At 46.6% G+C, this 27,522-nt stretch overlaps 1 protein-coding gene across 1 annotated transcript in view; it reads left to right on the top strand.

The window, feature by feature from the left end:
* The window catches only part of LOC120940782 (cytidine monophosphate-N-acetylneuraminic acid hydroxylase-like), a 241,566-nt gene that overhangs the window by 22,927 nt on the left and 191,117 nt on the right, over positions 1-27,522 (top strand). Inside the window, exon 2 of the mRNA XM_040353817.1 lies at positions 864-1,067. Coding sequence (XP_040209751.1) covers positions 865-1,067 — 203 coding nt within the window. The 5' untranslated portion in view covers position 864. The remainder of the gene's footprint in view (positions 1-863; positions 1,068-27,522) is intronic.

The following is a 27,522-nucleotide window of genomic DNA, read 5'->3' as shown; positions in this document are numbered from 1 at the left end:
AACTGCGGGGGGGGGGGGACCGCTGCAGGCGCTGGTGGTGGCGGGGCTGGGTGGCAGTACTAGCGCGGACTCGGTGGCTGAAGTATTCAGCTGCGGCGGGGGTCGGTGGCGGTGCTGCTGGCGCTGGTGGTGGCGGGGCTGGCAGGCAATTGGATGCGCGGGTGCTGGCGTGGGGGATGGAGCCTATCTGTTCCACACTTACCTTCAATGGTTAGCGCCGCTCCTCTATGACGCCCCCACACACGCTCCAGATACCACCAGAATACCGGAAGTGGTGTAATGGTAATGGCACTGCCCACTGTCCCCGCCGCGCCAATCCCATGACAACACTAGTGCATGCTAGCAAATCAAAGGACAGTGGGAGTGTGTGCGGGCACACAGCTTACGCCCTGCACATGCCCAAAACACGAGGAAATCAGCTTCCCAGCCTGCATTCAGCTGATTGCAGGCTGGGAAGCTTCCCATAGACCGCCACATGTCCATTTACTCCTGGTCACTCTTAAAGTGACATTTTTTTTTCTTTTTTACAGCTTGGGGGGCGGCGCCTGAGCGCCCCCTATGGACGGGCTGCCACTGAATTGAATCCTGGACAGGTGGCAACCTTGATTGAGCGTGTGGCCAGGTTCAGATGATTGGATTTACAATGCAGAGCTTTAGCTCATGTAACTGATAGCAGCGTGTATCTTGTATCATTTTCTTGGGAAGTTAGTATGCTTTGGTATGGTACAGCAGGTCACAATAATTCTATGGCTTTTCATACCATTCTTGTTACATCATACAACATGAGAGCATCTATTTTAACTATAAGTTTTAATACAAAAAATAATGCACTGTATCTAATCTATAACTGATATTTTTTCTAGCATGGAACAAACAGCAAACACTCTGCTACATATCACAGCCTCAGATGTAGAAAGTTTAAAAGAAGGGATCAATTTCTTGAGGAATAAGGAAAACGGTACAAATTTCCTTATTTTTAAAAATGAGGATGAGTTACGAGCTTGTAAGAACCTATGTAAACACCAAGGAGGAACCTTCATAAAGGATATTGAGGACCTAGATAGCAGGTAAATTCTCTATCATTCAAGTTATTTTACGCAACTAGTTTTCATGATGTGACTGTTTTACCAAGAAATTGCATGCTATACTAGCACTGTTATTTTATTTTTCTTGAGCCCTGGTTCACATTGATGCGAATTGGCATGCAATTTGACATGTCAAATTGCATGCCAAATCAGTGGCAATTGGTGTGACCCCGCATTTTCAGTGCTGCACCGATTCCCAAAAGTAGTTTCTGTACTACTTTTGGCAATTTCGGGGAGTAATTTCCATTGACATCTGTGCAGAAACCCGCACAGATGTCTCTGAAATTGCCCCCAAAGTCAGGACTGATATGTGGGAATGAAATTGTGCGAGTTCAGCTGAACTCGCAGAATTTCATTCCCGCAGTCAATGTGAACCAAGGCTTATTTGTGTTTGTTCAGAAGGAAACTATCAGAAAAGCAGTGCACATTCTTGTGTGCTCCCTGTGTATTCCCCTGCAGTACAATTTTCAGCTCATTCATTTGAATGGGCTGAAATCATACTAAATCGCACAAAAAGTAGTGCATGCACTACTCCTGAAAGATGTGCTGCATGGCGGTACTATGCAATCTGGTGCCCACAAACGCACTGTGTTTGCAATCTGCATTTGGGGTGTCATTTACAATGTATTGGCATCGCCAGCATATCACAAAAGCAGTGTATTTTGAACACGGTGTGGGAAACACACGTGTGGGCCAGGCTTGACATGCCTGGTGGGGACACTGTGAAAAAGCTTTCGCTAATGCCTGCTGTCATATGAATTTAGCATTAAGTTCTCTATGTGCCCCATGAGGTAATCATACCTGAGTTAGGTTGTAAAATCCATTAAAGTTAGTCCTTGGGTGTTAATTGTGCCAATGAAACCTATATCAAAAAATAACTTCAAGATAAAATCAACACCCACAAATCTAGGCAGCCTAGACAGTCTTGCAGAGATTCGAGATCCCAATATCACTTAATCAGGGACATCAGGGGCTTGATAGCTGCTGTGTCAGGAAAGGACTCACCTGCTGGTGGCACTGTGGCTCCCAGATCCATGGGTGGCAGTTCCAGTGTCCACCAACGTGTGTCTCCCAGCAGCCAGAAGCTCATTAGTCATCACCTGATGCTCGTTGCAGGAAATATATATATTTTTTAAATTCAAATATTCTTTATTCATTGTGTTTCGTACAAAAAAGACATAAAAACATTTTGCATAACATATATCCTTACATAATACGCTTCTTTATTGCTACTAATATTTCTCCTTTTACCCATAACCCTTCCCTCCCCCCTTCTAGTTTATATCCCAAATACGCACCTAAACCTTTAAACTGCATTTTACTGTTAGCAATTTTCCCTTAGATTACATTTTTAACACTGAGGAATTCCTGTCCCACTCCCTGTTACCTCTCCGTTTCGCTCGTGGCTTGCCCCACTGGCCCCCCTTTATTCCCCTTCTCTGCTTATGGTGGGCAACCCATTCTTCTCAACCAGGGCTCCCACAATGTTTTAAATTTATTAAAGTTACCTTGTCTAGTTAGGGTTACTTTTTCTTTCCATACTGTGGCGTTTATCACATTTTCCCATTCTGCTGATGTAGGCGCATTCTCTGACTGCCACTTTTGTGCGATCAGTTTTCTAGCTTGGAACAAGCACCTTATAGCTGCTACCTTACTGCCTCTTGGCTCAAATCTCTCATCTACACATCCCAGCAGACAGACCAATGCCTCCAGCTCCAAATCCATCCCAAATGTGGTGTTTATGATCTCTATTACTTTACCCCAATACATGTGTAGTTTTGGGCACCTCCACATCATATGTATTAGGTCGCCTGTGATTTGGCATCTGGGGCATTTATCATCTGCTTTCTTGCCAAACTTATATAACCTCTTTGGCGTATAGTAGACTCTATAAAATAAAAATAAATGGGAGACTTTTTGCGACGGGGCGAGTGACACCAAGTTCCCTGCCGCGAGAATCTGTTCCCATTGTACAGTTGTAATTTGGCCTACATCCGCCTCCCAGCTCTGTTTGTTTTTTTCCAGTCTTTCTCCCCCTAGAAACCCCTCACTGATCTTTGTATATAGATCTGAAATAATTCCCTTGGAGCTCTCAGCTTTAATTAGGCGTTGAAGCTGGGGGATTTTTTGTCCTCTTACCAGGCACATCTTAGATTGCGCCTGGAGGGCATGTCTTACCTGCAGATAGGTATAGAATAGGGAGTTTGGTAAGGCATATTCTTCTATTAATACTGCGAATGATTTCAATGTCTCATCTGAATAAAGTTGATCTACTCTAGTTATTCCCAGCCTTTCCCACTCTTTCAATTTTCCCATCTTTACAATCTCCTGCAAATTTTTATTATCCCAGAGTGGGGAATACTCTGTTAACCCCTTATACCCCAGCGCTACCTTGCTTGCCTGCCAGGTTTTTTTGATCAATCTCAGTGTAGGATTCATGACTGGAAAAGAGTCAGCCTCTAGCGTTTCTATCATGGACCCTGTTAGCATCATCTTCCCGCTAGCACTTCCTCCTCCTTCCGTGCCACACCCCCCCAGATGCTGTAATTGAGCCGCTAGGAAGTAGCTGTGGGGGTGGGGGACACCAGCCCTGCCTTTTTTGTTGGAGCCTGTAACATCTGAAGACTGATCCTAGCTGTCCCCCTCTTCCAGACTAATTCCCTGAAAAGGGTCTAAATTTTTTTAAACCAGGCCTTTCCTATCCACACAGGTGAGTTATGGAGTACGTACAGTAGTTGTGGCATCCAAATAATTTTTATAAGATTACTTCTTCCCGCTATCGATAGAGGGAGTCTTCCCCAAATATCCGCTTTCCGTTTGAATTTTTTCAAGAGGGGCTCTAAGTTGTTGTTAATATATTGTTCTGGGTCCCGTGTTACAACTACGCCTAAGTATTAAATTTTTTTCCACTATTTTCAATTGGGGGATTACTCCACCTGTCCTGTTACCTGCTGGATTTATTGGCAAGAGTGCAGACTTTTCCCAATTGATCACTAGGCCCGATATTAACCCAAATGCCTCCACTATTTCTAATGCCGATTTTAGGGACTTTGTACAGTCCCCCAGGAAGAGCAGGATGTCATCAGCGTAAAGTGCATTTTTATCCTCTCCTGCGCTTCTTTGGAAGCCCTTTATATCCTTATTTCTTCTAATCGCGATGGCCAATGGCTCAATTGCCAGAGCAAAAAGGAGAGGCGACAGGGGGCACCCCTGTCTTGCTCCCCTTTCTAGCTTGAACGATCGCGAGTATTCATTATTAATTTTAATTTTTGCGCTTGGGGCATTATACAACGTTCTTATCCAGCCAGTGAAGGTGGGGCCAAATCCAAATTTTTCCAGGACATACCAAAGGTAATCCCACTCAAGGCTGTCAAATGCCTTGGTGGCGTCCAAATTCAGAATGGCTTCATCCCCCGCATTCACAGTTGGCGTTTGTAAGTTCAAGTATAGTCTTCTAATGTTGACACTGGTTGATCTATTCGGTATAAAACCGGATTGGTCTGGGTGGATGAGTTGCTGTATATATTTATTTATCCTGGCTGCCAAAACCCTAGCCAGTAACTTGAAGTCTGAACACAATAAGGATATTGGTCTATAAGAGGCTGTGTCCAATACGTCTTTCCCTTCCTTCTGCAGCACTATTATAGTAGCTTCTGACATTGACGCCGGCAGCCTACCCCTTTCTAGAGCCCCATTTAGCACCTTAAGGAGTTCTGGGAGCAATACCTTACTATACTTTTTATAAATTTCTGCCGGTAAACCGTCTGGTCCAGGGGACTTCTGATTAGTCATTTCTCCCAGGGCCTGTTGTAGCTCCTCCAGGGTTATTGGGGTTTCTATGGTCTTTCTGTCTTCTTCTTGTAGCACTGGCATTTCCATTTCTCTTAGGAACTCGTTTATACCTGTTATCTCGTCCCTTCTTTTTGTTTTATATAATTCCTGATAGAATACCTCAAATGTATCTAATATCACGGATGTCTGCGAGGATATCTCGCCCCCAACTGTCCTAATTACAGGCACATTAGAAGGTGCCAAGTTTGTTCTAGCTAATAATGCCAGTGTATGACCTACACTTTCCCCTTCCGCAAATGTACTCTGACTCTGAAATAAACGCTTGTTCTCCACCCTTCTGTTTATTGCCATCTTGTACTCCTGCTGTTTCTCGAGCCAACTTTTTTGTTTGGTCAAGGAGGGGTCCTCTACAAACTGTTTTTCTGCTTCCAAAACTTCTTTCCTGATTTTAACTTCCCGGTCCCTCAAGTTTTTCTTTATCTTGGCCATCTGTTGAATCAGTAGCCCTCTAAGAAAGGCCTTCATTGCGTCCCATACCACCTCCACCGGTGCTGTCCCCGAGTTGAAGTCCATAAATTCTCTCAACTTCATAGCTACCTCCTCTGAATCTCCCATAAGTTCCAACCAAAATGGGCCTATTTTGCAGTTATTTACAGGGCGTTTCCTCCCTATAATCAGAGACAGCACCAGTGGAGAGTGGTCCGACACCCCTCTTGGGTAGTAGGCTATTTCGTCCACCAGCTGTACACTCGCCCCATTACCTAGGGCCATGTCTATCCTGGACAGGGTAGAGTATGACCTTGAAAAGCAGGAATATTGTCGTACTTCTGGGTATCTTGTTCTCCACATGTCGCACCACCCGACTTCCTCAAGAAATTGGTTAAAGTATCCCTCCCCCCTACTATCTCCCCGCCCCCCTGGTGGGAACCTATCCCTTATTCTATTCAGTGTGACATTGAAGTCCCCTACTGCTATTACGGGAGTATTATCCTTATTTGTTACAAATTCCATTAGTTTATACAGGACCTCCATTTTGAAGGGTGGGGGGATGTAGATGTTAGCCAATACGTATGGTGCGTTCTCTATTAGACAATGAAGAAATATATACCGGCCCGATTCGTCTATCTTGGGCTCCTTGCATGCAAAAGACACCCCCTTTTTAACCATTATACTCACCCCCCCTTGAATACGAGGAGTGAACTGAATGGTACTGATATTGATATTTTCTGTTTGTTAATTTTAGTTTTGTTTCACTTGTTAGGTGGGTCTCTTGCAGGCAAATTAGTTCCGCTCCATGCCCATCAAGCATGGAGAAAATTGCAGCTCTTTTAACCGGATCGCCCATCCCCCGAACATTCCAGGAGCCAATTTTAAGTATTTTCGGCCTCATAGCCCCAGAGCCAACTCATAAACATAGGCACAATATGCCCCCACATCATCCGTAGGCAAAAAGTATATAACCAAGACAGCGCCACTTAATAAGTTTGGAGGGGAAAAAGCCCCCTCCAATTGGGGCAACAGGAAAGCCCCAAAGGGCTGCTTCCTGCTGGGCAAGCCAATAGCGTTTCCACAATTCCTGTGGAGGGAGGGGGAAGCCAGGGAAGAGGAGCCAGGAGGACGTTTTGCCCCCCCTGGCTTTCTCTTCTAACTGGCCCCTACCCTCCCCTCCCCAGTGTGAAAAAAAAAAGAAAAAGAGGAGAAACATATCCAAAATTTACCTAGTTTAAGTGCACTTTTCCAAACATGTGTGCATCTCTCGACTTTCTTAAATTTCCCCTTCCCTCTTCCTTGTTCCTTAAGTGCATTATTTAGTACATTATTAAGTGTGTTAATCAAATTTTTGTATGTTTGTGTCATTCCCTGCCTCCTGCCCCTTAACCAACCCCCCCTCCCTTCCTCCCCACCTTGCCCTCCCCCCTTTTCCCTTGCCATTCTAGGCTTACCCCCGGAGCTATACTTATGACCCCTACCTGCCTTCCCACTATCACACCCCCTTTCACATCTCTACCCATCTGTACTCCCGTGTGAGCTCCCCCCCCCATGTCCCCATCCCTCTCTGCTGTGCATATTACAAAAGAAATGTGGTGCCCTGATTTTAAACAATACCAAAATTCAAGTAACAAAAAATTACTCTTTCCATCCCTTCGTGTATTTCACTCATTTTAAAGTATTTGTCCTTTCCCGCCTCCCCCCCACTCTACTCTGTGTCCCCTCTTTTCTTTATTCTTCGTTACAATTTTGCACTTTTATCAGTCCTTGTGTTCTATATGTGATTTGTATTCTTCAAGCCATTGTGCTACTTTTCTTGGTGAGTCAAATAATTGTGGTCCATTTGGTGTCATTATCCGCAAGTGCGCTGGGTACAGTAGTGCATAAGTAATGTTGCTTTTCAGGAGATTGCGTTTAACTGATGTAAACTCCGCTCTTCGTTTGCTTAGTTCAGGCGAGAAGTCTGGGTACAGGGAGATATTATAGTAAATTTATAGTAAATTTCGCCTTTCTCTCTTGCCTTCTGTAATAGTGTCACTTTGTCATTGTAATTAAGCAATTTCAAGAGTAAAGGTCGGGGGTGACCATCTTTTAAGGCTCTGAACGGAACTCTATGAGCCCTCTCTATCCCAAAAAGGGATGAAAAAGCACTTTCCCCAAAAGTCTCTCTGAACCATTGCTCAAGGAAGCGTATTGGGTGGGTACCCTCGCTCTGTTCCGGGAGGCCTACCACCCGTATGTTTTTCCTGCGCAGTCTATTCTCAATGTCATCAAGCTTTGATGCCTGCTGATCAATTTGCTCTCTCATTGCTTGCATCTGCTGTTTTAGGGGGTGTACTTCATCTTCCACCTGGCTCACTCTCTCCTCTACCACCGTTACTCTTTGCACCGTTCTCTGCAGTTCTTGCCCCATTGATCTTAGCTCATCCTTTATTTCTTTCATCTGGGCCGATAAGTTGCCCAAGGACCCCTTACAGACGTTTATGGCAGAGAGCATTTCTTTTAAAGATGGCTCCTCTTCACACAGTGGCCCGTGTGCTATTTGTGCTACTATGGTAGTTCCAGCAGAAGCTGCAGTCACCTGCACCCCCCCCCCCGGGGCTCCCCGCTAGTGTCTTTTTTATTAGTTAGCTTTGGGGTCGGCACCCCATGACCCTGACTCTTCCTGTCAGTTGTTATGGTCCCGTGGGTTTGGCCTGCGTTTGTTGGCTCTGAACCTCTTTTCCAGGGGAACCTGCGGAGGTATGCGGATGCTGCTCCATTTTGGCTGCTGCCGCTGCCTGTGACGCCTTCTCCTTGGCCCTTGTTGCCTGAGACCCCCCGCTCTCAGTGTTGTGCTGCCCTCTCTTTCCTGCTACCACCGCCATTCTGTGACTGTGTTTCCTGCCCTCTGATTATATTTGTCCGACCAACAAAACGTAGGAGGGCAGGGGCAAAAAAAAAGGGCAGACAACGACACCAGCGTAAAGGGGCGGGGAACCCCGTCAGAGGTGTAGAGTACAAAGTGGCTGCAGTTCTACGGTTATCTTTTTGAATGCTGAGTGCAGTAAATAGAGAGAGCCAATTAAGCAGGGTAAATGGACCATGAACAATTGCGTAAGCCAACAATAGTCAGTATTATAAGCGTAGTAAGGGCGTAGTAAGGGCAGGGATCCCTCATTCAGGGCACTGAGCACCAGGTAATTGTGATTATAAAGCAAAGTCTTTAGATGTTAAAAGATAGGAAAGAGGAAAAAAAAAAGCCACCAGGTTTACCTTCTTCCTCTCTCCCTGTTTCACCCCCTTTAAAAGCACATAGGGGGAGACATAAGGGATTTAAACAGTCCAGATAGGTGGGCAAATGGGGTACCTTTGCACTAAGCCCAACAAGCTTTATAAGGAGTTCCCTCAGTAGCACAGTCAGTAGCCTCAGTCCCTCAGTAGCACAGTAAAATCGTTAGACAATGTTCATAGGGGATTCAAAGTGTCCCTCCACACAAAAAGGTACTTGATACTTGGATGATAAACTTGGGTAATAAACTTTTACCTCTGTCCTTTCTCCCTTCCCCTCCGTGCAGTGCTTATCCAGTGCCGAGTATGCTTTAGGGGAGCGAGGGGGGGCCCTCTGGGACGCTCCGCAGCCTTTTCCTCCACCTCGTCTGACCTCCGGCTGAGGGACGCTGAGGTCCGCTGTGCTGCACACGTGGTCTGGTCAGCTGACACCGCCGACCAATCCCGGAACCCGCAGCTGGTCTCGGAGCCCAGGTCACAGGCTACGGGTGAGCCCACCGCAACGAGTCCTCCAGTGCTCCAATAGGTAAGTCAAAGCTTGTGGTTCACACTTCGGGGGACACTCCAGGGGACTCTCCCACTCGCTGCACCCAGATTCAGCCGATAAGAGCGCTCGACAAACCGGCCGGCAGGCGTCACATCTGTGGGGGATTCGGCAAAGAGGTACGCCGAGTAGTGAAAGATACTACAGGAGGGTTACAGGGGATCTTTGCGGAGGGCGCTCACATAGAGGGTAGTGAACCATGGAGGGAGCAGCTCTCACCTCACCGCCTCATCTCACATGCTGACCCGCTCCACACTCCGCACACACACATCTGGTCACGCCCCATCGCCCGCAGGAAATATATTTAAATCCTGTCTGTCCTGCTCTGGTTGCCTTGGTGTTCTGATCTCCATGTGTCCCTGGCCTGTGATCCTGCATCTGTTCCTGGACTCCTGCCCTGCAGCCTGATCCCTTCCTGCCTGCTCTCTCCATCTCCAGTTACCCTCTCCCTGCTCCCAGCTCTATCTGCTTGATCTCCCATGTATAACCCTGGTTTGTTTTTACGATTACGCTTTGCATTCCACACTTATTGTGAGTCACTGTTGTTTGGTTCTCGGATTTGTTTACACAGTTTGCAATATTGGAGGTGCATTTACTTTTGTGTTATTCCCTTATCTTTTAAATAATTTATATTAGCTTACTTTACTTGTGCCTGGTATTCTCTGTGGTGGTCCACACATTTCTGGTCATACCTGTTAATGACATGTAGCGCCTGGTTACTTAAAATGTACCGGTGCTAGTCAAATTTAGAGAGGGATCAGAGTGTTAACTGACTCTGATCCAATTATTGTGTTCTAAACTGGTCTCTGTCTCAGCTTGGCTGTGCTGTGGGGTGTCTGTTGTTACTGGGGTGTAGTTCCTACCCCAGGACAGTGGGTGGCAGCAGTGGAGTCGAGGTTTGGGTGCTCTTCCCCAGCAGCCAATCCGGAGGGTTAAGCCTCGCTGTGCATGCTGGGGGAGGGTATATATGGGGCATGCTGGGGGAGGGTATATATGGTGTAGACGCTATTGTTCTGGGTTATTCTTCGGAGTGCGGCACCCACCTTTAGGGTGACCGCGCATCACGGCGCCCCGGTGAGATGACCTTTCAGGCCAGGGTGCGCGTGCCACGTGGTGTTCCTTGTTTCGGGACCATGGTGGTCCAGAACATTTAGGATGTGGCGGGGGGCCCGGTTGTCGACTGGGTTGCCAATTCTGAAGATCCCAAGCGGTATAGCTGTTCGGTGGGGAGTCCATCTGAGGAGAGCCAATGAGAGGCTGGCGATCCAATAGGGTCTCGACAAACCACCAGGGAACAAGGTAGCCGGACACTGAGAGACTGGTCACCTTTCAGTCGGTACCTGAGAATTATCTGAAGAAGTTCCAGACGCAATTCTATCAAGGAGGATCATCTCCGTAATCACAATCACAGAGAGGACCTGTGGCAGAGGTTTTTCCCTGAGTCCATTTCGGGAGGGTGTGTGGCAGAGACTTTTCCTTCAAGTTCGAGCGGTACTCTGGCTGCCAGGTCAGTGAGAGTAGGCCTGTCCAGGTATGATATACCCACTCTGGCTGGTATGGTGAAGAATACAAAGCATTGTTGGAAGCAGGACTGTTTCCCATTTGTTGCACCTGAGTCTGCTATTTCTTCTTCTACTTCACCTCTATTCTTCATCACAAGTTTAATGTTTTTACCCGGCTGGGTAATAAAGAGCACAGCAAAAGACAGCTGTCGTGGACATTCCGTTACTGCTATATGCACCATACACCCCTAGGCTGGCGGAAGAGCCATGAGGTAACATGCCACCCAAAACAAACCAGCAGCTCCTTCGGGGGTAGTGCTACAGACATAACACCAAGGCCAGTCCTAACCAGAAGTGGCTGAACAGGGAAGCTATCTTGTCTCTGCTGTTGTTTGTGGCAAGATGCATCCTGAGGTCCTGAGGAGGTTGTATACTTTTCTTTGCTGGTGACAGAGGAAAAAGAATACTGAAGGAGTGGACCAGATATTGAAGGAGTGGACCAGATATTTAAGGAGTGGATCAATTACTTAAGGAGTGCACCAGTGACCAGCTGTAAGAATGTATTTGTCTGGCTCATTCCCTAGTTGATCAGGGCAGTATGTTGTTTGGAGAGGTTCATCCTTTGATTTAAGTCTTTGCAGAGTTAGCTTTGTCCAGTACTCCTAAAGGCAGTGATGACTTTTCTACCCCCTTCAGTATGGCTCAGGTAGAATCTCTAGTGTGGCTATTGGAGGATGGATTGGCTTATTTCTTTGAGCATTTCTCAGCATGTTGCCAACAGGTGCTAATGGAGAGTATTAATGCAGTGCAGTCTCTTGTCAGACAGGCAGCATGTAAACTGAATTTTGTTCAGCCATTACTACAAGCATGGTCAGATATATTGCATTCAGCCCCAGTCAACTTGCACCAACCCATTCTTGCTGCTAGACACCCGCCTACTCAAGTATCTCTCTCTCCATCACCCACAACAACCACAGTCACAGCCCACTATACCCCACTACCAACTATGTGTCAGTACCCTGTTTCCACTTGCTGCACCTACCCTGCCTTTAACCTATTGAAGATTACCTCTTCTCCCCTGCCTGCGGCAACCCCACTGAAATCCTCCTTAGCAACTGCTCCCTCTTTTTCACCCTCAGTTGCGTTCACATGCAGAACCTCAGTGGCTAAACCCAAAAAGAAACTAAAGTTTTGCCCAACCCGCACAAACCTGCAACTATCCAAATCTGCCTTCATGCCAGCCGATCTGCTCCAGCCAGCCGATCTGCTCCAGCCTGCCTCCAGGCCAGCCGATCTGCTTCAGCCTGCCTCCGGGCCAGCCGATCTGCTCCAGCCTGCCTCCGGGCCAGCCGATCTGCTCCAGCCTGCCTCCGGGCAAGCCGATCTGCTCCAGCCTGCCTCTGGGCCAGCCGATCTGCTCCAGCCTGCCTGCAGGCCAGCGGATCTGCTCCAGCCTGCCTGCGGGCCAGCTGATCTGCTCCAGCCTGTCTGTTGGCCAGCCAATCTGCTCCACTCTGCCTCCGGGCCAGCCGATCTGCTCCAGCCTGCCTCCAGGCCAGCCGATCTGCTCCAACCTGCCATCACGATTGCCAATTGGGGTTAGGCTAGCCTCTGACAGTCCTGAACCTGATGACCCACCTGACCTTGCCAATCTTCTGTCCTCTGTCCAACCTGATGTTCCGGTGCCCGCTGTTCAGCCTGATGATCCAGTGCCCGCTGTCCAGCCTGATGTGCCTCTGCCCGCTGCCCAGCCTCATGTGTCGCTGCCCAGCCTGATGTGCCTCTGCCTGCTGCCCAGCATGATGTGCCTCTTGTCACCTGCCGCTGATGGTCCTCTGTCCAATGACACGTCTACCTTTGATGATCTTGTTTATCTTCACCCTACCACACAGCCTGTTCTACTAACCCTATACCAGCTGCTCAGTTGAATTGTTGCACAAAGGCTAAGTGTCCACCTGCTAATGGGTCTGAAAGCTCTGAATCCTCACATGCCTTATATGGGTTACCTGTTTGGCCTAAGATTCATTTGACAGTTGCCACAGTTGAGTCCCTCTAGCAGTGTGTTGCTCCTATGGTGCCAAAGCCTGGTGGTCCAGACATACCCTTGGTCACTGGTAGCTGCATTTGCCTTCATGGCCCTGGTCGTGGCCTTGCCATGGTCCGGATAAGATTGCCAGAGCCTAGGTTGTACTAGGAAACCCGGGTTGGGTAACCAGTCCCTCGGAGAGACCTTGGTGGCTTTTGATGGGCAAAGCAAGTCCTGGAAACCAGACAAGCTACTTAGCTATGTAAATAATGGTAACAAAGATGAATCCGCCCTTTCTGTGTTCCCACCACTGCGCTTATGAACAAATAGTGATGATCAAATTGGAAAAAGAGTGAAGCAGCTACTTTTAAAAAATCAAACTGTGAAAAACATATTCTAAAACCCTAAAAATGTGTGTAATAAAATATAAGCAGCGCTGTAAACAATGTAAAATGAAATATCAGTTTTCACAGATATTCAAAAATAATGCTAATGTCCATAAACATCACCATGTGACAAAAGTGAATATGTGCACAAATTCCCAAAAATATATATAAATGTGTTTAAATATTAATTTAATATAAGTCCATAAAACACATCAAGTAGGTTTGTGAAAAAATAATGATAATAGCTTCCAATCTTCCACCACACCCGGTGTCAGTGAATCCTCTCCCATCAGATGCAAAACTCACCAACTCAAATTGCCTTACACTCTCGTGTTCGGCATGTAAACGTGTACAAAAAGACCTCACTGGTAGGTATAGCAGATATCCTAGTTCCAACCAATTCACTGCCAGAAAGCTCCAAATGTAAATAAAAGAAGTGCTCAAAATAGCTTGATACCGTAAAATCAGTTTAATAACACACTTCATTCTTCAAATATAGCACTCACATGAATCTCAAAAAATAGAGCAATACACTGCACAGCAAACACTCATTCAGAGATGAATCGAAAACCGAGTATATTGGTCACAGCAGACCCAAGGTGTCAACTGATCGCTCACCACCTCTCCGCTGTTCCTTCCTGGATCTCTGCTTCCTTGATCGGCCTTGATACGTCACACGTTCACTTCAGATGGTTGCCGCACATCCACGCCCCAACATGTTTCGTCATAAAAGACTTAGTCATGGGATTGATGGCCGTTTAAACACATTTATATATATTTTTTGGACTTTGTGCACATATTCACTTTTGTCACATGGTGATGTTTATGGACATTAGCATTATTTCTGAATACCTGTGAAAACTGATATTTCATCTTACATTGTTTACAGCGCTGCTTATAATTTATTACACTAATTTTAGGGGTTTAGAATATGTTTTTCAAAGCTACTTAGTTATGACTAGACACTTCGGTGTCTGGATTTCGGTATTGTCACGTGACCCCAAGTTTGCAGATAACCCGTAGGAGCCCAGCATTGGGGTATCTGCTGTTCTGAGGGACTTGGAGTGTTGAATGTTGTACATCTCAGGGAATTTGGCCAGCAAGACACCCAGTCAGTCACTTGACCCCAACAGTGGGATACCCAGCCAGTTACCTGACCCGGGTGGTGGGACACTTTGCCTATTGAAGGATCTTAGCAGTAGAGCATCTTGCTTGGAACCCAGCACTTCTTCAGCCTACAAGGAACTTTTTCTTTGGACTTGTAAAACGGAAGACTGCTTTTTTTTTTTTTTTGTACTGGTTCAGCTATTGCTGTTTGGAGGTACTGATGCCGCTCCTGGGGGGGGGGGGGCTGTCAGGAAAGGACTCACTGTGGTGCCCAGATGAATGGGCTGCAGTTCCGGTGTCCACCACCGGGTGTCTCCCAGCAGCCAGAAGCTCATTAGTCATCACCTGATGCTCATTGCAAGAAGTACCGTATTTATCTTCGTATAGCGCGCCCCGGCGTATAGCGCGCACCCCCAACCTGGAAGGGAAATTTCAGGAAAAAAAGAAAATACTTACAGTTTGAATGCCCCTCGTCGGTGTCTTGCCCATCGTCGGCCTTGTCCGGTCCGGCGTCCGTCTGCAGCCTCGGTGGTGTCCTCCCCACTTCTCCCGTGCTGTTTTTGAGTTGATCCCCACTTCCTGCGCTGTGTTTGAACGCCGCAGCCAACATATACCGAGCGCAGTACACTCGGGCACGCTCTGCTCCTCTCGCATAAAGGCTAGGAGGCGGCACAGGGCGTGACCGCGAGGGGAGCCGAGCCTGGCCGAGTGTACCCGAGTGTACTGCGCTCGGTATATGTCGGCAGCGGCGTTCAAACACAGCGCGGGAAGCGGTGATCGGCGTATATTGCGCACCCACGATTTTCCCCTGATATTAAGGGGGAAAAAGTGCGCGGTATACGCCGATAAATACGGTATATTTCAATATTGTCTGTCCTACCCTGGTTGCCTTGGTGTTCTGACCTCCATGTGCCCCTGACCTGTGATTCTGCATCCTGCATCTGTACCTGGACCCCTGCCATGCAGCCTGTTTCCTTCCCGCCTGCTCTCTCCATCTCCTATTACCCTCTCCCTGTCCTGTCTTGCTCCCAGCTCTATCTGCTTGATCTCCTGTGTATGACCCTGGCTTGTTACGATTACACTTTGCATTCCACACTTGTATATATTTGGTTTAGGCAGTCACTTATTGTGTGTCACTGTTGTTTGGTACTTGGGTTTGTTTACACAGTTTTCAATATTGGAGGTGTGTTTACTTTTGTGTTATTCACTTATCTTTTAAATAAATTCTATTATTTTACATTACTTGTGCCTAGTATTCTCTGTGGCAGTCCACACATTTCTGGTCATACCAGACTGATTAATTTTGACAAATGTGAGCTGGTCAACAGAGTCTGTAGACAGATGAACTCTTTTACTGTATCTGTCACTAAACCTCCCGCAGCACCGAGTACCCTTTCAGAAAGCACGCTGGTTCCCAGGCAGCCCAGCAGCTCAATTGCATACTGGGCAAGTTCTGGCCAGTGGTTTATTCTCATGACTCAAAAACCCAGTTGATCATCTACTAGAAAGCTCTCCATGTCTGTTTTAGCCCCTAGATAATCTTCCACAACATGATGCAGACGCTGCTGATGGAATCTTGAAGCTGATAGCTGCTTTGCTTGCGTCTATCTAGTAAGGTTACTTTACTGGGTACACCAGAAAAGAGAAAGGACTTACAGCAGGTCTAGGGATCCCTACTGTGAACAATTTTTGAATAGTCTAACCAATTTGTGGCTCCTAGGAAGTCTGTATTGCTTGAGACAGACTGGCTTCTCTGGTGGAGGAATGTATATAGGGGTCTATTTTGCAATATCTCTGACCACAGCCTTCATCGCCCTTATCCGATACACATTATCAGGATACCCAAATGTGATTGTACCCTGTTCAGTCTCAATAGACTGACCTTAAAGTACATCCATCCCAAGAAATGTTTTGGGTAAGTCTGATACCAAAACATTTGTCCAAATTCCTGGCTCCTTGTCAATAGCCAATTTCACTCATGTTCTAACTGCTGGTGTGGTTTGCCCTCCCACACAGTCTACATAAATCACTTCTCCTTTGTGATAGGAAGGATTTCCTTGCAAAAGTGTAACTTCAAATCCAGTATCAACTAAAGCAATTACATGTGTAGGAGAAGATGACTTCCCACACCATACACTAATAGGTGCATATGGGCGTGAGTCTCTTGCTGTCGCTGTCCACACGCTATTGCAATCCTTCTCTTCTACTGACCACCTCTATGACAAAATCTCACCCCTATCCTGCACTGACCTAGCCACTTTTGTCTACAATGCTTCACTTCTAACCACACTGGTCCCCCTCACTACACACAGAATTTGGCCCCAACCCCTACAACCTTGGCAAAAAAATGACACTAGAAGTCTGAAAAAACATAGCCGTGCTCATGAGCAGGCCCGGACTGGCCATAGGGCACACCGGGCGTTTGCCCGGTGGTCCGGGGCCACCGGGCTCAACCTCTGGCCACAGTTCGATGCCTGTTGATGACCCGGCTGCACAGCGGGAGGTAAGCAGCGTCCGCAGACTGGAGAGGGTTAACACAGGCCACGGTCCCCGCTCACCTCCCGCTGTGCGGCCGTGCCTGTATCTCCTCTCCAGGCTCTCTGTCACGTACCTGAACCAGAGGCCGAAGTGCTGAGAGGACTTCCCTTGCGACTGAGTGCAGAGCATCCCCTGAAGGTGACACAGGGAGTGATATGCCCAAAGAGGCAGGAGTTGCCAGCTGCGACTTGCTGAGTAGATGCTGGAGATCAGCTGTAGACCAGGATAAGCAGTCAGGCAGGGGTACCACGGAAGTACCAGATGAGACTGTGTAGCTGGGAAACCCAGGGGCAGAGTCAGGAGCCAAGCCGGAAGTCATACACTGGTAGCAAGCAGAGAGGAAGTTACTGGAACAGGTCAGAAAGCAAGCCAAGGTCATACCTGTACAATGGATCAGTCAGGCAGGAACAGGACACAGGATAAGCCGGGAGACAAGCCGGAGGTCATGCACGGAGAAGTCTGGTCAGGCAAGCTGGGTCGACAACAGTAGTTCAAGGAAACAGGAACTCAGGAAACACACCAAGGGCTGAAGATCATGCAGCAGTTGGTAACTGCTGCAGCAAGCTTTAAATAGGGTACTGACTCCAGGAGTCCCGCCCACATTGTGTGCGCAGTAAAGAACACAGAGTTCTCAGAGTTGTTGCCCGTTCTATGCTGCAGGACAGGTCTGCCAGTTCTTCCACGGATAGTTCTCTGACACTCTCCTGCCCTGCCGACGATGTCTTCTATCAGAAGAGCAGGGACTGGAGGAGCCGGAGATCTGTACACTGCTAGACAGCCGGCGATCGCTAGGCAATGGGACGCTGCCAGGGCTGGCGTCGGAGAAGAAATGGAAACCGATGACATCGGGAGACCACACCCACCTAGGCTGATTACATTCCTTTCAGCCATCAGATCGGAAGTGCATACAAGGAAAGGAGACACAAGGAAGGACGGAAAACAGGTAAACGATAAAAGGAAGTCCAAGGGGTAAATGGTGGCAAAAAGGAGATAAGAAAGGGGGAAGAAGAGGGGAAGGAGGGAAGAAGAACGGATAGAAAAAAAGGGGGGATATATAAAGAGAAAGAGAGAAAAAAGGAAAAAAGGGACAAAGGAGAGGAAAATAAGAGACAAATATGAAAAAGAATAAATACAGAGAAATGAGAATAGTAAAAAAAAAAAAAAAGAAATGAGTGGGAAAAACAGACAAATTAAGAGGATAAGGTGAAGCTGAGAAAAATGTTGGAAAATAAACTTAAAAAAAAGTAAAGAAAATTACCCAAGTAGGAAAAAAATAAAAATAAAGTGTGAAAAAATTAAAATATAATAAATATAAAAATAATAAAAAAAAAAGAAAAAAAGGAGGAATAAAAAATAATAAATAAAGAAAAAAAATGAAAGAACACACGGAAAGAGGGAAAAAAGAAAAATAGGAAAACCTAAAATATTATAGGTGAAAAAGGAAGAGAACAAAGCCTGCGTACAGAAGGAACTAATTAATGGTAATACATGTTCAATATATATATATATATATATATATATATATATATATATATATATATATATATATATATATATATATATATATATATATATATATACACACACACACATATATATATATACAGGGGAAGGTACAATTAGAATGATCACAGCATTTAAAGCCAATCCCATCATTATTTGAGAGAGTGATCTACTTTCATAGATCTGATATACAGAGAGCTTGAGAGAGGGGGATACTATGCGGCCATGCCTGTGTGTCCTCTACTGGCTCTCCCACCCCTCCAACAATGTCATCCTATTAGTGGGCGGGAGAAGCTGGAGATCTGCACAGAGAGCGGGAGACTTTTCATATCAACAAGTGGGTAATCACCCGTTCGTTAATAGGATCCATGTCTACAGCTCCTCCCGCCCCCTACTCTGCTGATAGGATGACATCATTGGAAGGGTGGGAGAGCCAGTAGAGGACACACAGGCTGAATCCTGCCTCTGCCCTGCCAAAGGTAGGACTGTGCAGGGGAGGCAGAGAGTAAAAAAGGCCACTGATTACAGAGAAAAATGAGGTGTCATGACTGCAAGGGGCACTGTAAAAGGGAGCTATGATTGGTAAGGGCACTGTGATTGCTGGCTTTGATTGGTAGGGGCCCTGTGATGGGGGCTGTGATTGGTAGGGGCCCTGTGATGGGGGGCTGTGATTGGTAGGGACCAGTGGCGGCCCGTCCATAGGGGGCGCCCGGGCGCCGCCCCCCCAGCCTCCTGTAGTCACAAAAATAAAAAAAAACGGGCCCTTTAAGACTTTTATTTTGCCTAAAATGTCGTTTTACTTATACTGCAGTGATGGCGGCCGTCTATAGAGGGCGCTGCAGCGCCGTCCCCTCTGGCTCTCGCAAATAACATACATTCATGTATTGCATGAATGTATGTTATTTTTGCCAGCTGCTGCCTGGTCTATTCAGGTGGCCGGAACTTGGGCGCCGGTTACCTGAATAACGGCAGCTGGTTGGCTGTGCGGAAGTGCCTATAAGAGCCAGCGGCTCTGATAGGCTTTCCGAGTAAAGCCCTCGTCTCCCGGATGTCTTATCCAGGGAACGTACAGGGGTGCGTTCCTTGGATAAGGCTGAGGCCCCATACAGACGAGCGGACTGTCCGCTGAAAACGGTCCGCCGGACCGTTTTCAGCGGACATGTCCGCTCGGAGATTTCGGTCAGATGGTTGTACCTACCATCAAACTGAAATCCGCGTGGACAGACAGCGCGGTGACGTGGCCGCGCCATCGCTGTGACGATGACGCGGCGACGTGCGCGACCCTGGAAGGTCAATGCTTCCATGCATGCGTCGAATCACTTCGACGCATGCGAGGGATGGCGGCCCAGCGGACATGTCCGGTAAGTCTGTACAGACGACCGAACACGTCCGACGGACAGGCTTCCAGCGGACATGTTTCCTAGCATGCTAAGAAACATTTGTCCGCTGGAAAACTGTACGATCCGCCGGAACATTGTCCGGTCGGACGTACAGACGACCGAACATGTCTGCTGAAACTGGTCAGCGGACCAGTTTCAGCAGACATGTTCGGTCGTGTGTACGAGGCCTTAGGCCCCGTACTCAGGACCAAACATGTCTGCTGAAACTGGTCCGCGGACCAGTTTCAGCAGACATGTTCGGTCGTCTGTACGTCCGACCGGACAATGTTCCGGCGGATCGTACAGTTTTCCAGCGGACAAATGTTTCTTAGCATGCTAAGAAACATGTCCGCTGGAAGCCTGTCCGTCGGACGTGTTCGGCCGTGTGTAGGCCCGAGCGGACCATTTTCGGGCGGATCGGACAGGTTTCCAGCGGACAACTTGGACTTGCTTTAAAACAGTCCGCTGGAAACCTGTCCCCCCAACATGTACGGTCGTCTGTACAGACCTACCGTACATGTCCGGCCGCCCACCATCCCTCGCATGCGTCGAATGACTTCGACGCATGCGTGGAAGCATTTTAAAGGCAGGCCGCCCACGTCGCCGCGTCATTGTCGCGGCGACACCGCGTCATCGACGCGGCGACACCGCGGACACGCCCCGCGTATTGTTTACCCGCGGACTTCTGTTCGATGGTGTGTACAGCCATCGAACAGAAGTCCCCGGGCAGACATGTCCGATGAAAACGGTCCGCGGACCGGTTTCATCGGACATGTCTGCTCGTGAGTACTCGGCCTTAGTGTAATGCTATCTGCTCCCTCCAGCCTGCAGGGGGAGATAGACAGCTGGCAGACTTTCCTTCCTCTCTCCACTTAATCACTTGTCACTTATCACATGATTACTGGAGAGAGGAACGAGTTTGAGTTGCTGCCTTCAGAACTGTAAGTACATGTGGGAGGGGGGACTCTGCTGATGTTGTAAGGGCGCTGCTGGTAATGGGGGACTCTGCTGATGTTGTAAGGGGGCTGCTGGTAGTGGGGGACTCTGCTGATGTTGTAAGGGGGCTGCTGGTAGTGGGGGACTCTGCTGATGGTAAAGGGGGACTCTGCTGATGATGTAAGGGGGGACTCTGCTGGTAATGGGGGACTCTGCTGATGTTGTAAAGGGGCTGCTGGTAATGGGGGACTCTGCTGATGTTGTAAAGGGGCTGCTGGTAATGGGGGACTCTGCTGATGTTGTAAGGGGGCTGCTGGTAATGTGGGACTCTGCTGATGATGTAAGGGGGGACTCTGCTGGTAATGGGGGACTCTGCTGATGTTGTTAGGGGGCTGCTGGTAATGGGGGACTCTGCTGGTGATGTATGGGGGGACTCTGCTGGTGATGTATGGGGGGACTCTGCTGGTGATGTATGGGGGGGACTCTGCTGGTGATGTATGGGGGGGACTCTGCTGTTGTAAGGAGGCTGCTGGTAATGGGGACTCTGCTGGTAATGGGGCTGCTGGTAATGGGGACTCTGCTGGGGACACTGATGTAAGGGGGTGCTGTTGGTCACACTCAAAATTAAAGTGGGCCGGTCTGGATGAAGTCCAGGGGCAAATTTTTGTCCCAGTCCAGCCCTGCCCTCCTGTCATAGTGCGTCAATTAATGTCACGGGCGCGGTGATGTCACTTGTGTGCGCGCTTCTCTTCGGTCAAATGGTTTTAATAGCTCACGGCATCACGGGTCAGGTACAGGGCCCCTTAGCAGAATTTTGCTTAGAGCCCCATGGAGGTCAGGATCGGCACTAAGACTAACGGCCGTCTCAGCCAATCTATTGGCACAGTGGTGACAATAGGCACAGTAGCAACAATTAAAGGGCACAGTGACATGCACCGTGGCTGCGTTTGATGGCACAGTGGTTGCATTTGATAGGCACAGTGAGGCTGCAATTTTTTTTTTCGTTTGCGTCCCCCCAAAAGTTTTGAGCACCAGCCGCCACTGGTAGGGACACTGTGATGGGGGGCTGTGATTTGTAGGCGCCCAGTGATGGGGGACTGTGATTGGTAGGGGCACTGTGATGCAAAGGGAACTGCACTGTAAAGGGGGACTGTAATCATTACAGTTTCCTTTACAGTGCAGCCCCCTTTATATAACAGTGCCCCATTACATCCACAGTTGCGGGGGACCGACTCTGTGATTATCCCTTCACCAACCGCCCTCGAACGGGCGGTTGCTGGAAAATTTGCTGCTCAGTCTAAATTGCCAGGGCCTATTTTTTGTCCCAGTCCGGGCCTGCTCATGAGCACCTTGGGCGTAAGACTTATGCCGCGTACACATGATAATTTTTCGGGTTGTAAAAAACAACGTTTTAAAAAAAATGTAATTTAAAACTATCGTGTGTGGGCCTCAGAGCATTTTTCGGGTTCTGAAAAACGACAACATTTTTTTTTGAACATGCTCTATTTTTTAACGACGTTTTAAACAATGTTGCTTTTCGGGTTGTAAAAAATGATCGTGTGTGGGCTTTAACGGCGTGAAAAACCAGCGCATACTCAGAAGCAAGTTATGAGACGGCAGCGCTCGTTCTGGTAAAGCTAGCGTTCGTAATGGAGCAAGCACATTCATCACGCTGTAACAGACAGAAAAGCGCTAATCGTCTTTTACTAACACAAAATCGGCTAAAGCAGCCCCAAGGGTGGCGTCATCCGCATGTTACTTCCTCTTTATAGTGCCGTCGTACGTGTTGTACGTCACCGCGTTTTGCTAGAGCATTTTTTTTTTTCAACGATCATGTGTAGGCAAGGCCATTTAATGATGAAGTTGAAAAAAACTGTTTGTTGTTTTTTCTAGAGCCTGAAAAACAAAGTTTTTTACAACCCAAAAAATGATCATGTGTACGTGGCATAAGTCTCAGATTTCAACCAATATAATTCTGCCCTCCAAAAATACAATTCCAGCCTCCTCGCTGCCAAGCAGACCTATTTTATCCCTTTCATTAAAAACGTATTCCTCATATCATAACTCTCTAATTCGTCCTCCACTGCCTCCACCCACTAACTCACTCACTACCCAGGAGATCGCCAATCACTTCAAACAGAAGATTGATAAATTTGAGAGGAAAATTCTGCTGTTCAGATACCCTCTATGCTTTACACTTCATGCCCACAGGTACAATCATTACTTCCCTCCTTCAACCCTACCACTATAGACGAGGTTGCTAAACTACTTGCTAATGTCCAGCTAACCATCTGTCCTCTGGATCCTGTTCCCTCGCAAATGCTATATTCACCCTCTGGCTCTATTCTACACTCTCTTACCCACATCTTCAATCTCTCCCTCTATTCTGGCATCTTCCCCAACTCTCTAAAACATTCACTAGTCAGCCCCATACTTAAAAAGCCATGGAAAAATGAAGGAAGAAAATTGGACAGCCGCACTCCAAAATGACTTAAAAAAAGTTGTCTTTTATTTTCAACTGTACACACACAGTCACTGCAACCACAAAGACAGAACAGCCGACGCGTTTCGCACTCGTAACTAGTGCTTAATCATGGCTGAAAAAGCCCTCGCTGGACCCAACCAATCTTGACAATCTATTCCCCATCTCCTTGCTCCCCTTTTTATCAAAACTCCTTGAACGTCTGGTCTACATCTTACCGAGAATAGCATTCTTGATCCCCTTCAGTCTGGATTTCATCCCCTACACTCTGCAGAAACTGCTCTCCTAAAACTAATAGCCAAAACCAATGGACACAATTCTGTACTCCTACTCCTGGACCTTTCTGCTGCCTTTGATACATTTGACCACCCCCTCCTCCACAAAAAACTTCATGTCTTTAGTCTCTGTGGCTGTACTCTTTGCTGGTTCTCTTCCTACTTATCCAACCGCACCTTTAGCATTACTTACAATTTTACTTCCTCCTCTCCTCTTTCTTCCTCTGTTCTTGGACCTCTCCTCATTTGAATCTACACCTCCTCCCTGGGTCCTATACCATCTCTATGCTGATGACACCCAAATCTATTTCTCTACCCCCTCAGCTCACTCCCACCGTCTCTGTATCACTAATTTACTAATCGATATATCAGTATGGATGTCACACCACTTCCTCAAACTCAATCCATTCAAAACCAAACTTATAATTTTTCCTCCCCCATGTGCCACTTCCCCTGATCTCTCCTATCAAAATCAATGGCACAACTATAAGCCCATGCCAAGGTCCTAGGTGTAGTCCTGGACTCTGAACTCTCCTTTAAGCCCCACGTCCAATCACTGTCCAATTGCTGTCCAAATCTTGCCCCCTCAACCAGGGCTGTGGAGTCGGAGTCGGAGTCAGAGTCGAGGAGTCGGAGTCGGGGGAAATTTTGGGTACCTGGAGTCGGAGTCGGAGTCGGCAAACAATGCACCGACTCCGACTCCTACTAAATTTAGATTGGAATAAAAAAAAAAGCAAGTTTAAATGTCCCAATTCACAAAAAGTTATAATTAATGACTTCTCTACTGTAAGAATAAAGACCAATGCATGCAGTGCCTCACGTAACCGCAAAACAAACACGTTAAGTGACCGTGAAGAAGCATGCTTTTCATGTGCTTCACTATAGGGCACGCAACGCACAATTAGGAGCTGCAATACTTATACTTTCCATAGTGTTGTGTTCTGCTTTTACAGGGAACGCATGTTAGAGAACCAGTAAGTGTCCAAATAAAAAAATTCCAACAGGAGTTTTATAAAGCACTAAAAGAAGTTGAAAAGTATGATCGCTCATCAAAACCTACTGTTGAAGAAGCCATCCTTGTTTATCCAGAGATCGTTAGTGATGTGCCCAGAATAGTTACTGCAATGCCACCCACCCAAGTCAGTTTCGAAAGATTATTTTCAGCCCTAAAAATAATAAAGCCCTGGTTCACACTGGGTACGATTTGGAACGATTTGAGATGCGATTTGACATGTCAAATCGCATCTCAAATCGGCAGCAATGGCACTGTCCTAATCAGTGCGACGCCGCATCTGCGATTTCAAAAAGTAGTTCCTGTACTACTTTTTGCGATTTCGGGCCACGATTTACATTAAATTGTGGCCGAAATCGCGGCAAAATCACAGCCGCGAAAGCGCGGTAAAATCACGCATTTTACCGCGATTTTGAATTCACAGCAGTGTGAACCTAGGCTCAGTCTGACTTAAGAGCTTCTATGAAAGAGGATCTGGCAGAGGCAATTCTCTTCCTTAGAACTCTACATCGAATTGATTTGCATTTGCTAAGCCTATAACTACATTTCAAGATTAATATAAACCATTTCTAGGTTTTACAGATTTTGTTTTTGGTTCATTATAGATAAGCTTTGTTTTTGTTCTAAAACAACCAAATAATGTGGTTTGTATTTTTGAACTGGTAAAGATCCTGTTCCTGATGTTTATGCCTGCTGCTACTATCCAGCCACTTGATTGTTTTCATTGTGTTAGTCTTTTGCTTAAACTGTGCAATACAGTAGACTGTTGGCTTCCCAGCCAGTAGTCCTGTGGTAGGTTGCGTTTCTTTCCCTCAAGGAATGTATAAAATACATTCGCATATTAATACAGAGGAGTCGGAGTCGGAGTCGGAGTCGGAAGTACATAAAACTGAGGAGTCAGAACATTTATCTACCGACTCCACAGCCATGCCCTCAACCTCCGCAACATCTCCAAAATACTCCCCTTTCTAACCAATGACACAACAAAGCTCTTCCTGAGGACTGGCGCCCAGAACTGGACAGCATATTCCAGGTGCGGCTGGACCAGTGTCTTGTAGAGTGGGAGAATTATTGCTTTATCCCTGGAGTTAATCCCTTTTTTAATGCATGCCATTGCTGAGCCTATCATTTACTAGGACTGCAAGGTCCTTTTCCATCCTATATTCCCTCAGAGGTTCTCCCCCTAGTGTATAGATTGCATACATATTTTTGCCACCCAAATCCATTATTTAAAAATTTTCTACATTAAACCTTGTTTGCTATGTAGTTGCCCATCCAATTTTTTTGTTCAGATCTTCTTACAAGGTTTCCACATCCTGCGGAGAAGTTATTGCCCTACTTACCAGTTTTCAATTCATGTACTCACCATACGGTCCATGCGAACAGACCTTATTTTTTACAGTAAATGTTTATGGGGAACAATCTCAAATGCTTTTGTAAAATCCAGATACACCATGGGGCTGATTTACTATTCTCTGTGCGCTGCGCTGGTTCATGCCTTAATTAGTGCGCCGGGTGAAGCCTTAATTAGGCGCATGAACCAGCGTAGCAGCCGGCGCATTGCAAGTGATATGTAAAGCCGCTCCGAACTCCCTATGGAAGTCTATGGGAGAAATCAAAAGTGTTAATTTTAAAGGCTAATATGCAAGTTTTGTCCTAAAAAGTGTTTGGGGACCTCAGTCCTGCCCCAGGGGACATGTATCAATGCTTTTTTTATTTTTTAAAACGGACGTTTTTTCGGGAGTAGTGAATTTATTAATGCTTAAAGTGAAACAATAAAAGTGAAATATTCCTTTAAATTTCGTACCTAGGGGGGGTGTAAAGTCAGCATGTGAAATAGCGCATTTTTCCCGCACTTAGAACTGTCCCTGCACAAAATGACATTCTGAAGGAAAAAAAGTCATTTAACCACTTCTCTACTTTGGGTGTTTTTCAGATTTGGTGTTTACAAGACTAAAACAGTTTTTTTTGCTAGAAAATTACTTAAAACCCACAAACATTATATATTTATTTTTTTCTAATACCCTAGAGAATAAAATGGCGATCATTGCAATACTTTTTGTCACACCATATTTGCGCAGCGGTCCTACAAGTGCACTTTTTTTGGAAAAAAAACACTTTTTTGAATTAAAAAATAAGACAGCAATAAATTTGGCCCAATTTTTTTATATATTGTGAAATAATGTTACGCCAAGTAAAATGGTACCCAACATGTCACGCTTACAAATTGCGCCCGCTCGTGGCATGGCGTCAAACTTTTACCCTTAAAAATCTCGATAGGCGACGTTTAAAAAATTCTATAGGTTGCATTTTTTGAGTTACAGAGTAGGTCTAGGGCTATAATTATTGCTCTCGCTCTAACGATCGCGGCGATACCTCACTTGTGTCGTTTGAACACCGTTTTCATATGCAGGCGCTACTCGCGTATGCGTTCGCTTCTGCGCACAAGCTCGTCGGGACGGGGCGCTTTAAAAAATATTTTTTTTTTTTCTTATTTATTTTTATTTATTTTATTATTTTTTACACTGGAAAAAAAATAAAAAATAAAATGATCACTTTTATTCCTATTACAAGGAATGTAAACATCCCTTGTAATAGAAAAAAGCATGACAGGTCCTCTTAAATATGAGATCTGGGGTCAAAAAGACCTCAGAATTCATATTTAGGCTTAAAGCGGTAGTTCACCCTCCTTTCCATCATTAGACCATTAAATTCGGCATCGTAGCGCGAGCTACGGTATGCCGGTCTTAAATTTTTAATCCCCGTACTCACTGTGCTATCGATGATTGAAGAATCCGACTCCCGCGGGGAATGGGCGTGCCTATGGAGAGGGAGGATGATTGACGGCCGGCTCTGGCACGTCACGCTCCCCGAAGACAGCCGGAGTAGGTCTCGGCTATTCACGGCGCCTGCGCACAGGCTATGCGCAGGCGCCGTGAATAGCCAAGCCTATTTCGGCTATTTCCGGAGAAGCGTGACGTGCCAGGGCCGGCCGTCAATCACCTTCTCTCACCATAGGAACGCCCATTCCCCGGATTCTTCAATCATCGATAGCACAGTGAGTACGGGCATAAAAAATGTAAGACCGGCATACCGTAGCTCGCGCTACGATGCCGAATTTAATGGTCTAATAAAAAAAAACTTTTTTTTTTTTTTTTAACAGGGTGAACCCCCGCTTTAAATGCAAAAAAAAAAA

This window comes from Rana temporaria, chromosome 5 (genome assembly GCF_905171775.1).
Source record: "Rana temporaria chromosome 5, aRanTem1.1, whole genome shotgun sequence".
Lineage (NCBI taxonomy): Eukaryota > Metazoa > Chordata > Amphibia > Anura > Ranidae > Rana > Rana temporaria.
This window is presented reverse-complemented; position numbering and strand designations above follow the sequence as displayed.